This window comes from Pseudoliparis swirei, chromosome 10 (assembly GCF_029220125.1).
Source record: "Pseudoliparis swirei isolate HS2019 ecotype Mariana Trench chromosome 10, NWPU_hadal_v1, whole genome shotgun sequence".
In the NCBI taxonomy this organism is placed as follows: domain Eukaryota; kingdom Metazoa; phylum Chordata; class Actinopteri; order Perciformes; family Liparidae; genus Pseudoliparis; species Pseudoliparis swirei.
Window position 1 is genome coordinate 5,604,818 of NC_079397.1, and position 13,035 is coordinate 5,617,852.

The window sequence follows — 13,035 nt, forward strand, 5'->3', positions numbered from 1 at the left end:
GCTGGACACATCTGTCCCACTCCAACCATTCAATCGTGTCACACTTATTGAACAGTTCAATGAGCCTTTGTTCGGAGATGTTTTTTGGCATGGCTGAGCCTGTATGGAAAACCTGTATGAGATGAACAAGGTCAAAGATAGCGTGAAAATAATCATATTTTATACGCTTCGGATGTGGATTAGAGAGCCACTGACATCCCAGTCCGTCAGTGAGGAACTGTACATTTGTTTTTACACACTCGTTGTTGGTCGAAAGCCTGATTCTGTTGAGTCGATTGCTTTTCTGTCAACACATTTAACTGTTCAATTCAATTCAATTCAGTTTATTTGTATAGCCCAATTTCACAAATTACAAATTTGTCTCGGAGTGCTTTACAATCTGTACACATAGACATCCCTGTCCCAAAACCTCACATCGGATCAGGAAAAACTCCCAAATAACCCTTCAGGGGGAAAAAAAGGGAAGAAACCTGCAGGAGAGCAACAGAGGAGGATCCCTCTCCAGGATGGACAGGTGCAATAGATGTAATGTGACCAGAAGGACAGATTTAGAGTTTAAATACATTCAATGAATATGACAGAGTGTATGAATAGTTCATAGTAGGCGTATTCCACGATGGAGACCTCCACGATCCATCAGGCAGATGGCGGTGGGGAGGAGGAGTGGGCGGAGTCTCAACAGTGTTGCATCCCTTATTCACATATTTTATCTTTCCTGAACAGTTTGTGTCTATTTTCAGCAGCTTTGTGACTTTATATTCTTTATTTGGCTACAAGGGAATAAGGAGTAGAGCTAGCCCAGAGAATCAGCTGCTGTAAGATATTGGAGGAAATTAGCTTATATTAGTTAGTATCTGCGTTAAAGGCAGTTGATAAATAAAAGCTTTTTTATCTTATATTTATATGTATTATTAAGTCATTTTGGCCTTAAAAGGGATATACTCGTAAATGGACCGCAAGTCAACACATTTTTGGGGGAATTTCCTTCCATTTTTCAAAAGCATGTGCATTGTATGATAAAAGCGTGTATATGTCGCCGTGTGAAGCTGACCGTGATCTCTTTCTCCCTCGTGCTGCTCAGGAGTTCGCCGCGCTGACCAAGGAGCTGAACGCCTGCAGGGAGCAGCTGCTGGAGAAGGATGAGGAGATCTCTGAGCTCAAAGCCGAGAGGAACAACACCAGGGTGAGGGGCCGTCTTTTTTTTTAAACATCCTCATTAAACACCGTCAGTCCATTTTAAACCAGAAAATGAATGACGATGCTTGAATTTGGAAAGATTCTCAAACTTTCCCGAATTTTTGCCCGTGAGCTGCAGAGAGCCTGCTGCACACTGCGATAGTCCCGGAATATTCTCAGCGATCTACTGTGTGTGTGTGTGTGTGTGTGTGTGTGTGTGTGTGTGTGTGTGTGTGTGTGTGCAGTTTAAAGGCTGCCGGAGCACTGAAGCAACCGTGCGCACCGTCTGTTCTCGATGCCCAGGCATACCTCATTAGCTCCACACATTTCGCCTCAGCATTTTTGCACTTACTTCACATGGATGGCTGCTCAACAGTAAAACTTGGAGGGTGGGGGGGGGGCACAACGAAAAAGACATTAGCCTATCAGATTGATTCTATGGAGCTGACGGCCCGTATCTTCAATATAAAACAATATTAATGCGGTAAGCACACTCTGCCGGCCACAGATAAGACTCTGTTCTCCATCCCCGCTGCTGATCAAGTGTGGATTCTCAGTCTTGCACTATCTGTCTGTGGGCGGAGGCAGAATATTTTAGCACAACAAGCATCTGAGACGAACAGAAAGGAGGGGAAGGTGAGACGTCAGGAGACCGGGGGTATGGACAAAAGTCATTTTCTCTCTCTCTCTCTCTCTCTCACACTTTATTATCACCTCGAATCTTCCCCAAGGCGAATACCACGCTTTCATAATCAGGCTTGCTTCAGTCGCTGGCAGCGTTTTACAGTTCATAATTAGATATTTGAAGGCGTGGCGAGGCAGTGAGTGGACCGAGGGGCCGACAAGTCATGCGCTGGCATGTAGAGAGACGCGTTGTTTTCAACTCAAAAGACGTGCGTGTAAATGACAGAGAAGCAAGAGGACACTGAGATTCAACCTCAACCAGAGCTACATTGACCGTCAGTGGTCGGTCGATGCTCTCCACTGGATGTCTGTGCTGCTTCCACACACTCCGACAGGACCCCAAGTGCTTCAATGTCAAATGTTTTGTGTTGAACTTAAACACAAGACACATTGTCATCGTGCAACGGGGAGAACACACTGAGAATCGTCTCCCCGTCGCTCTTGAAGATGATCCTGTTTCCCGTAGCAACAGACACAAACCAGATGCTTGAGGCTCTGAGTGCATGTTGGCGATTACATTTGGATTAGGGAGGGACATTCTTATTATTTTTTATGGATTTGGAACCATATATATAGGAATACTGGGCGCAGGCTTAAAAGGCATGGTGGAAATAGACTTTTTTTTGCTTTCTTGCAAAGAGTTTCATCAGAAGATCAGCGCTTTTCTCATGTCTTATGTATCGCAACTAGACCGCGACGACCAGCAGCCAGTTAGCTTAGCTTAGCACAAAGACTTGAAACGGGGGGAAACAGCTAGCATGGCTCCGGAGGTAACTGGATTCATTTGATTGTTAAACGTACGCATTATCTCAGTTAACTAAGACCTGCACTAAATGAATGAACAAAGAGGAATATATAAGACAATATATTGGATTAATATATTTAGTTGTCATTCAAACTCCCTGAGCTCACCTTCATCTTCATCACTGTGTACGGCATGCTCTGTTTCCTTAACAGTAATCTGACTTGAATAATTATATTAAATCATGCTCGCTGTGTGATGCAAGTCAGGAAGACAATGCAGGCCATTTATTTTGGTTGACCACATGTTACATTTATTCCAGCTGCAGCTTTTTAACCCTCAACCAGAGACGTTCAGAGGAATGAAGTGAAGGTATCAGGAATGAAGGCCGTGAGGTTTTTCCAGTGAATAACAGGGAAGTCATCGATCCTTATCTCGGATGCAATATTATGTCCTTGGACAATTTCCGAGAGGCGATGAAGTGTTGAGATCTGCATCGGCACCCAAACCGCTCCCGTGTTTCCATGATCTGGCACCAATGATGCACGAGGGGGAAATGAAAGAAGATGATCCCGTACGCCGATCTCCAACAGTAATGAATCCTGATTTTATCTCTGCAGCCGAACTGGAGTTCTCTCTCTCTCTCTCTCTCTCTCCCAGTCCACATCCTGGTTGTTTTCTCCTCTTGTTGTTCTTGTTGCTGTGTAGATTTCCTCAGTCGGCCGCCCTCTGCAACTCAAACTGTCTGTCGTCGTGAAGTCTGCCGACAGTTGACTTGACACACGACCGACCAAGCAGCCCCGATTGGCATAATGTATCCATCCTGGACTCTGCTGGAAGAATTAAGCAGAACATAAGCAGCAAAATACCTTTTGAAATACAACATATGGCTGTGAATTACTATTTCAAATGGATGTTGCTTGGGGATGATGGGAAATCAATTTTACGATTCAATTCATTCTAATGGGATATGTTTACAGTGACACATTTTAAAATCCACTTCTAGAACCACTTCTCTGATTACTTTTTGATTATTTAAATGCCGATCTCGTTACGTTGTAGAGTTGCCCTTTTAAGGTGACGAAGGATACAGTGACGCAATGTTTGTTTGTCCCGGCGCTCGCGGAAACGCTTCGATAAACTGATGAGGAACGAAAAGCTGCGGGTCTTTTCTCATATGGACTCGTTCACGTTTAACCACCTCTAGCCTTGATGGTGATGATGATTTCTACCTCGTGTGTGTCTCCCCAGCTACTGCTGGAGCATCTGGAGTGCCTGGTGTCCAGACACGAGCGGTCCCTCCGCATGACGGTGGTCAAGCGGCAGGCTCAGTCTCCTTCGGGAGTGTCCAGTGAGGTCGAGGTCCTCAAAGCGCTCAAGTCCTTGTTCGAGCACCATAAAGCTCTCGATGAGAAGGTGAGTCTCCACGAGAGCGGCACTGTCATCCCAGTGTCAGGAGTCCGTGTGGCAGCTGTATCGTGGCGGCTCATGTTTGTAGTAAAAAAAACTATAATTAAGTATCGAGTGTTCACATTTGAATCAGTTAGCAGATTTCCATGGAAGTAGACGTCAATTTAGAAGTAGACCAGCAACTCATGAGATCCCCGTTCATGAGGCTGCCCATCCGACCGAATTGGCAACCTTTTTATTAAAGGTTATATTTGTGATCATTTCCAAAGTACGTGTGTAATCATTGAGACGTGACATATTTTGTCATCTGTGTTTTCCCTGGAAAGATTTGTTTGTTTGCTTTAGTCCCAACTAGCGTTGCTCCTGCTCATGTATGACCTTTGACCCCTGTGTGTGATATCACCCCCGCCCCTGTAAGCCATTCAAAAAGCCTATAAAGCCTGAGGCAATGTGCGGGGGGGATCCCAAATCGGACCCCGGGCTAACTTCTAAAGGTGCGTTCACACCAAAAGCAAAACTATTTTTTCGCGCGACCGAATCCCATGAAAAGTCAACGTACAGACGCGTGTGGCTGCGATAGATGCAATATTTTCCCGGGCGGCGCGTTTGGGGCGACACGTTTACAGCGGCGCGTTTTCAGCGGCACAATTTTCGTCCCGAGTTGAAATATTTCAACTTTGAGGCGGTCATCTCGCAACTCGGGCCAATCGGCTCTCGAGTTCCGCTCTCGTCGCGCTGGAAGCGGAAGTCTTTCAGGCGTAACAGTAACTTCATCGGTGAAAATGACCGAGCTGAGTGATCCTACGGGTGATGTCATGAACCCAAACACGAGGGCGTTAGTGGGTGGGACTTCCACGACAAATATAAAGCAGAACTAGTGGTTAGTTCTTCATGGTGGATGGAGGAAATGATAACGGTCTTTACGGAGACGAGACACGGAGATAAGCCCCGCCCCTCGCGGAGCATCTCGACGCTCATGGCGTGAACACGGCGAACGGTCGAGCGAGTAAACTCACGAGTTTTGGGCGACGCGAAAAATAGTTTTGCTTTTGGTGCGAACGCACCTTAACCCTCCTCGACCTCCTCCCAGCAGCTGATGCTTTAAAAGCAATAAAAGCCTCATATTGCTGAGTTGAAGCCACAGCACAAGTGTTTTTGTGAGGCTGACGGAGGAAAAGAGGAGCGCTTGTTTCGCTGCACAAGTGGACCGTCGTTAACTACAATTTAAAGAGGGAGTGCAACGAGCTCTTGATTCCAGCTCAGAGCGAGATAACAAGAGAGGAGATTTACAGGCATTTTTATCTTTTCTTCTCAGGTAAGAGAGAGACTACGTGTGTCACTGGAGAGGGTGTCGGTCTTGGAGGAGGAGCTAACAGCAGCCAATCAGGAGGTAAGAGCTGGCACAGCTGTTATGTCAAACATAATGAATGTTGGAATATATTTGAGTCTTCTTCGTATTGTGTTGTATCCTCAATCGGGATGTATGGATACAGGGAACAGAATAACACAAAACAACACAAAATAACACAAAACAACACAGAGTAGCACGGAACTACCACGGAATAATGCGGTGCACATGAGTGGCTGAGGCATGAGGAGTGGCCACTTTCAAAATGGTGGCCCGACTCCTTCCTCAACCTCTTTGGCTCAGGTCGGCTGATGAGTAAAAAACCCTCAGGACGGCACTTCAGCGCCTCGTCAGACACCCGGGCCTGGAATAAAAGTCGCGGAGGAGAGGAGAAGATGAAGGGAGAGGAGAGAGGGGCGTGAAGAGCAGACGGGAGAAAGGTTGGGAGGCGTGTGAAGAGGGTGGCAGACTTCCGAGAGGCGGAAATCCCCCCAAAAAGAGCAAGATCGAGATGGCAGGTGGGATGCAGAGGCAGGTGTGTGTGTGTGTGTGTGTGTGTGTGAATGAGAGTGCACTTTGATAAGCTGTGTGTTTGGATGGAAAGACGGTCGATCTGCTAGCGGTCGGAATCTCATATTATATTTACAGATTTTGTCATAAAGTCTGCATTTTTAGAAGTGTAAAGTCTTTCGTCGGACCCTTCGACAAATTTTCCCACGTCGCACAGCCGAGGGCGCGGTACATCTGCCTCGTAAACGGTGGACGCGGCACTCATCAGCGCGGCCGACAGATGAGTGATTGGACCTTGAGGCGGCGGCCAGAGCTGCTTTGCAGAAAAGAAACGTCCATGGATATTCACGGGGGCTCCAGGGGGGGCGGGCGGGGCCGGCAGCCGGCGGAAGCGGTAATGGAGGTCTAGTCTCCCCCCCGTAGGTTCGTGCCGGCGCCAGATGAAATCAGCGGCCTTTGACCTCGTGCACTTGCAGGTGTTCAAATGGTCGCACACTGATTACTGCTGGTGATTATGATTATGGAACCGACTAGGTCGGCATTTATCTGAGAATACATTTTTCTTTTAATGTATATTTATCGTGGACAATAGACATTAATCAACACTGGGGAAAAAAAGTAGAAAATATAGAGAACATGTGTAGGAAATTCTACTCCAAGGAACTAAATAAATATATTTTGAGAAAGGAGTATGTAGAAGTAAATACATATAAGGTCCTACCTTTTTCAATTAAAATCAAAATAAGAAACTTTTTTTATCACAAGTATACATGTTATTACCTTCGCATTGAAAATGCGGAAGGTTATGTTTTGATCGCCGTGTATTTATTTATTTATTTGTATGCGTGTTACTCGCATAACTCAAAAAGTATTAAACCGAATCGCATGAAATTTGGTGGGATGATTGGTTATTATCCGGGGACCATTTGAATAGATTTAGGGATCGATCGTGTCAAAGGTCAAGGTCATGAAAAGGTCAACATCTTCTTTTTACCATAGCCTGGTCAATTTTTATCCAATTGGCATGCAACTAATGCCAACATGTTCATAATTCAATGCCCAATCTTGTGATATGCGAAGGTATGCCCTCTACCGAGTGCCCATTCTAGTTTTAATTCTGTAATTATCTTATAATAATATATGAAGCATCAGTAATGAGTCACTCCCCTTCCTCATGCCTTTACCTTTTTTTAAACACAAACGTCTTGTCATCAAGTCACTTTTAGTTATTGTTGTTTGATTTCCTATATTTAATATGAATTTATAATTATAACATAGATATGCATCACGAAATAAGCACAAATCTCACTAAAAGTGCAGAAAAAGCTCTTTAAATGCTCAGTTTGATTGACAGTGTCCTCTCGCCGTGAGCAAAAATAACGTTAACTGTCATAAAATTGGTTTTATGTCAATTTGTGAGAAGAGCACAGACCAAACAAACAAACAGAAATCCTTCTTGAATCGTGAAATAAACAAAAACTGGTCGCTGGAAATATTCATGAAAGACCCTCGAGACAAATCCAATACATTTTTCCCCTTCTTTTTGGAAAACAACACTTTACAGACCCAATAACAGACATAGCCTGATGACATAAAGGAGGTCCGCCTTGGGACCGGTGGAGTCGAGGTAAGATCCAGAGGCTTTGTCGGAGGAAACTTACCGGCAGTGCACTCAAGTAGGCCCTGTATTCTTCGTTTATCGTGCATGTAAATCTGTTTTCCCGCGAGATGAGGAAATTAAATATGACTTAAAGCTGCAAAAACAGCGGGAAATACAACAGATAATGAGCGAGGAGAAATCTGGTTCCACTGCCTCCTTTCAGTGCTCCTGTCGGCTTTTGCAAGATTCAACTGAGCCTGAAGAGAAAAAACAACCAATCAGAGGCGAGGAGTCTCAAATGCAGCCGTCAATCACTGCTGGTAAACACCCATCCAACTTTTTAAACTCGGCAGCGGTCATTAAATATGAATCAAGACTGCAGCCACATTCCTGCTACAAGAAGAATGCACCAGCCGGGTCATAAGCTGTCTCATTTCACAGATGAATAATACACTAAATTATGTTTATGAAAACCGAACGGTTAAAAAAGGGCGATACTGCATAGGAGCTGTGACATCATCGTGTATTTTTATCCTGAGAGCTGAACAAAAGACTCTGACAGGACGGTGACTTGAGGACAGTCGATTAAGGTCCGAACACGATGATTATAGTGATTTTATTCCTGCTCCATGTTGGTTGAAGCCATGAGCTCCTACAGAGAGGGACGCACTCTAATGTACACATGTTGCATAAGAGGGAAATGTCTTGATGCTGATTTCACGTTCAAACATTGAGGTTTCTACACGTCCTTTTTGTGCACAAAGCCACTTTGAAGGAAATGCAATATTCAATTAAAAACATGTTTTACCTCCAAAATCAACTCTCTGTACACGCGGGCATTCTGACATAATCTGTGCGCTTGTTGCCGCCCTGCAGATCTTGGCCTTAAGGGAACAAAATGCTCACATTCAGAGAAAAGTGGCATGCGGGGACGGAGGAGAGGACCTCCTGGATGGCACTGAAGCTCAACAGATGCTCCACGGCAAGGTGAGCCACTCGCACCATTAAAGGGAACAATTTTATTTTTTTTAAACGCATGGATGGACACACCGTTTCTTTGTTTGAACTTCTGGATACAATAGTGCAGTGGTTCTCAAATGGGTGTACGTATATAGGCACTCCAGGGGGTACGCAATATTTTTTTTCATTTATATTTAAAATGAACATCCATTCAAATATTCTTTCAAAATAGTTCTTCGTTGAATATTCAATAAAATATAAGTCTAAGTTCATAAATTGAATTGTATATATTCTATATACTATCAGACACTGATGGCACAGTGCCGTGTGTTACATCTTTGTTGCAACACAATAATATACATCACTGAACAAAGGATGAGAACCACTGCAATAGTGGATATCATGTTTAGCTAACAAGCATTTAAAATATGTCAACACTGGATATGGTCAAACAATAATCATATGAGCAAACGAATCAAATGAATCCTCTATTAATGTAATAATAAATAAATAAAAAACATACTAAATAAATGCAATAATTCTCATACGTTCTACTATTTCTGAATCTGCACCATTATCTAAAATAATTTGGTTTTCTATGATGCCACACAAAATATCACCACTCTGAAAAAAAGAAAAAAGGTGAAATCTGCCACTAGTTTCCAGCTTCATATTGAATTGTCCAAATGTCAAGTTAAAGATGTTTGAAACTAAATGATGCATCTCTCAAGAATAATGACTTGGTGTTTCTTTAAAAAAGGGAAAACAATGAATCTGCTCAAAGTCTGGCAATGAGATAGTATATATTAATACAGTAAAACATTTATAAGCAACATAACCTATGTGGGTAATCTTTCACATTAAGAGGACACACTCTCTGTATCCTCGATCGTCGCTCTGGACCAGGATGCAGCGAAGCTTCATATGTTACACATACACTACCGTTCCAAAGTTTGGGGTCACCCAGACAATTTCGTGTCTTCCATGAAAACTCACTTTTATTTATCAAATGAATTGAACATTTCATAGAACATATAGTCAAGACATTGACAAGGTTAGAAATAATGATTAATATTTGAAGTATTAATTTTGTTCTACAAACTTCAAGCTCAAAGGAAGGCCAGTTGTATAGCTTATATCACCAGCATAACTGTTTTCAGCTGTGCTAACATAATTGCACAAGGGTTTTCTAATCAGATATTAGTCTTCTAAGGCGATTAGCAAACACAATGTACCATTAGAACACTGGAGTGATCGTTGATGGAAATGGGCCTCTATACACCTATGGAGATATTTCATTAGAAACCAGACGTTTCCACCTAGAATAGTCATTTACCACATTAACAGTGTATAGTGTGTATTTTTGATTAATGTTATCTTTATTGAAAAAACAGTGCTTTTCTTTGAAAAATAAAGACATTTCTAAGTGACCCCAAACTTTTGAACGGTAGTGTATATTGACTCATCTTTTAGGCGTAGATCTGTAGGCTGCCATCTTACATCTTCAAATGCCCTCAATATAAAATATTGCAGTATTCAACAAAAACGCAAAGGACTGTGTAAAGAAATGGGAAACTGCCATCTAACTATCACGCTTCAGTGAAACGAAAAGAAGAAGAATATCAAAATCACAGTTTGCTGCTGGTGCACGAATAATTCCTTCACGTGGAGTTCCTGCTGCTCTGTTAAATGCCAGTATAACGTTATTAATGACGTCTTTACGGTTTCATACATTCAGATCGGTGTTCTGAAGGTGACCCGCAGTCAAACCTCCGCCTCTCCCATTATGCAGCAGCACACGGGGACCTGCATCACGGGACCTGCAAATCTCCCTCTTGATTATTAATGTAGACACTAAAAGGTGTAGCTGCACGCCTCCGCATCTTCAAAAACGGACACTGCTGAACTATCGACCCCAAATCCCAAAGCGGACGTTCCCAAATCCTTTTAGCGTGCAGACGGCGGCGTCTGCATCTTCCAGGATACCTGGTGGCAGATCAATGGGGACGCCATTCCTCCACCGGCGTGCCAGAGGAAGAGGGGCTGGGGGAGGAGGTGGGGGCGAGGGCTGGGAGTAAAAAGAGGAAGGCGGTGTTGTGCGGAGGAACGGGCCGAATGAGGAAGACGGCTGTCGTCTGCTCTGTTACGGGGAGATAAAAAAAACGAGTGAAAATGAACGTGTGTGCGTGTGTGTGTGTGTGCTTCAATTTGTGTGTATGTTTTCAAAAGAAAGTCTGTCTGTGTGTGTGTGTGTTGAGCGCTGGCTCTTTAGTGTCACTGGGATTGACAGACATGGCAGCGGCTGCCATCAAGGGGAGATGGTGGAGATGATGGTGGTGTGTGTGTATGTGTGTGTGTTTGTGTGTGTGTGTGTGGGGGGGGGTGACAACGCTGATCCACAAAACACACGTCTTCTTCCTGGCAGCACAGCCCTCTCCGGTGGATTCTCACGTGTCCTTTGGTTGTCATTAATGTGACAGGTGGAGAGAGGTCAGCGGGGGGGGCAAGCGAGGGGGGGGGGCGAGGGGGGAGTCAGAGGGAGAAAGGAGGGAAGAAAGCGCAGCTCTTGAAGAATGTATTGACCCGTCGAGCTCTCAAACCTGGAGCGGAGACCTGGAGCTGGCTGATAACCGGCTAATGCAGGCTGACAAGATGATTTTGCTTCTTCAATTTTTATTTTTCATCCAGTAAACATCCAAAACTGACCCATCAACCCCCGACAACAGATTTACTGATATGCTCCTGGGTAACCTTTTACTTTTGCAAAACAATAAATGAAAACGAGTCTTTCAGGAGATGGAAAGATGGATAATAAAACTAATTTGAGGAGGGAAAGCAAGCAACGTAGCAGCAAAAAACGCACACATGTTAATTTTGCTATATTGGGGTGAATTTTTGTTTTGTTTATCAAATATATATATATATATATATGTACAAGGCATTACATTCTCATAAAAGTCCATGTAAATGGTTGGGAACACAAAATAACATCAAGAAAAGGAAGTAGTGATATCCTTTATGTGGATTAAAAAAATACTGCGATAACTAGTAAATCAAGTTATAAAACAGGTGTGCTGAGCAACAATGAGGTAGAGCTAAATCCTTAAAGTCCTTTTATTAACACCAGTGGTGTGATTTAGGGCGTCTTGGTCGCTGCCCGGGTGAATCATTGATCACAGGCAGCAGGCAGAGGGGCCTCATTAGGTTGGTCCTCGCAGATGGATGGCCGAGGACGGGCAGCTTGGCACCACGGAGAATAATAAGAGACCGCCTTTCCTCACACCTCGCGACTATTTGCAATAATTACATTGGAATAGAAGAGGAAACTATGTTGTGTTAAAAGCGTCATTCGGAGGACACGTGCTCTTTAGCGGCGATGATAATAAACTGTTTTCTGATGCGTTATCTTTGGCTCCATCCCCCTCATTAATCTACCTCACGCAGAGAGCCGCGGCGAGAACTCAGCGAAACCGAATCATATTACTGATGCAAGTGTCAAAGCAATTTCAGGGAGTGCTTCTCAGTCATCCTTTGTCGCCATCCGAAATCAAAGCGGGTGGCACGAGCCGAAGCCTCGAGCTCCCGAACCTGAATTTATTAGAGTGCTAATGTGCGTAACTCTCCGAAGAAGAAATGGTATCTGAAGTGGAAGAGACACTGATTTCTCCAGACCCTCTTCAACGCGCCACAGGAAGCCGGGGGCACATCAGAAATGAGTTCTCTTTCACCTGCCGTCAACTTTCTCTTTCTGGCATTGGCTGTCACAGTTCAGCTCCACACCCTCTGCTCACTCTATTTTTGTAGCCACGCCCACCTCGTCAGGCTAACTCACGTCACCTGTTCACTCAGCTGCCTCTGATCACTAATCAAGTCCCTAATTAGGCTCCTCTCTCTCAGGCCACATTTTCACAAAGCTGGGTATTTACAGAAACGAATATTTCTGCCCCTCCGTTTTCAAAAATAACGTCGTACACACAAGGTCGTTTTCAAAAAAGTTTCTGTTTATATGAACCCGCATAAATACGCCCCCGGGCGCCATCATCACTATGCCAAACCTGTAGTCGGCAGTGTAACGAGAAGGATAAAGACATGCACACCAATAAGAATTCTCAAAACCAACAACAACTACGAAAAACACGATCAACTTCCTTTTCCTTTAGAGAGTAAATATGGCGCGAGGTTCATTTGTATGGACAGACAGCGAAGTGGAGCTGCTGCTTCGAGTCGCCTTAGATTATAAGGCAAATAAAGCACTCGATCATGTGGATTGGGAATCATGCCAAACTAAATATAGGGATATGTTGGCATTGTTCTTAGAACAGTACCCGTCCGAGACCTCCGAGGAGTATCCTCATGTCAAGGAGGAAATAACTCGGGCGCACCTAAGCAAACTAACTGTAAACATAGGACGCTCACATGACGTGAAGCATTTTTAGTCGCATACTGTGACGTTTGACAACCTAAAACTCCGTTTGACTTAGTTCACACGCAAACACAAAAACTGAGTTTTCAGAAATCTCCACTTTGGCCGGAGTTTTTAGAAATGATCGTTTTCCGTGATAAAACCTCCGTTTTTGTGGAAATGAAAGGCCAAAACGCATGAAA

At 43.9% G+C, this 13,035-nt stretch overlaps 1 protein-coding gene across 9 annotated transcripts in view; it reads left to right on the plus strand.

The window, feature by feature from the left end:
• Positions 1 to 1,097: 1,097 nt before the first annotated feature.
• ppfia2 (PTPRF interacting protein alpha 2) overlaps positions 1,098 to 13,035 on the plus strand; it is a 44,234-nt gene continuing 32,296 nt past the window's right edge. For 5 of the 9 annotated variants that reach the window (XM_056425376.1, XM_056425375.1, XM_056425379.1 and 2 more), the window contains exons 1-4: positions 1,115 to 1,183; positions 3,854 to 4,018; positions 5,328 to 5,402; positions 8,347 to 8,457. In XM_056425376.1, the coding sequence (XP_056281351.1) occupies positions 3,908 to 4,018; positions 5,328 to 5,402; positions 8,347 to 8,457 (297 nt within the window). In that variant the 5' untranslated portion in view covers positions 1,115 to 1,183; positions 3,854 to 3,907. Of the gene's footprint in view, positions 1,184 to 3,853; positions 4,019 to 5,327; positions 5,403 to 8,346; positions 8,458 to 13,035 lie in introns of all 9 variants that reach the window. The other 4 variants (XM_056425382.1, XM_056425381.1, XM_056425383.1 and 1 more) reach the window with 1 other exon arrangement.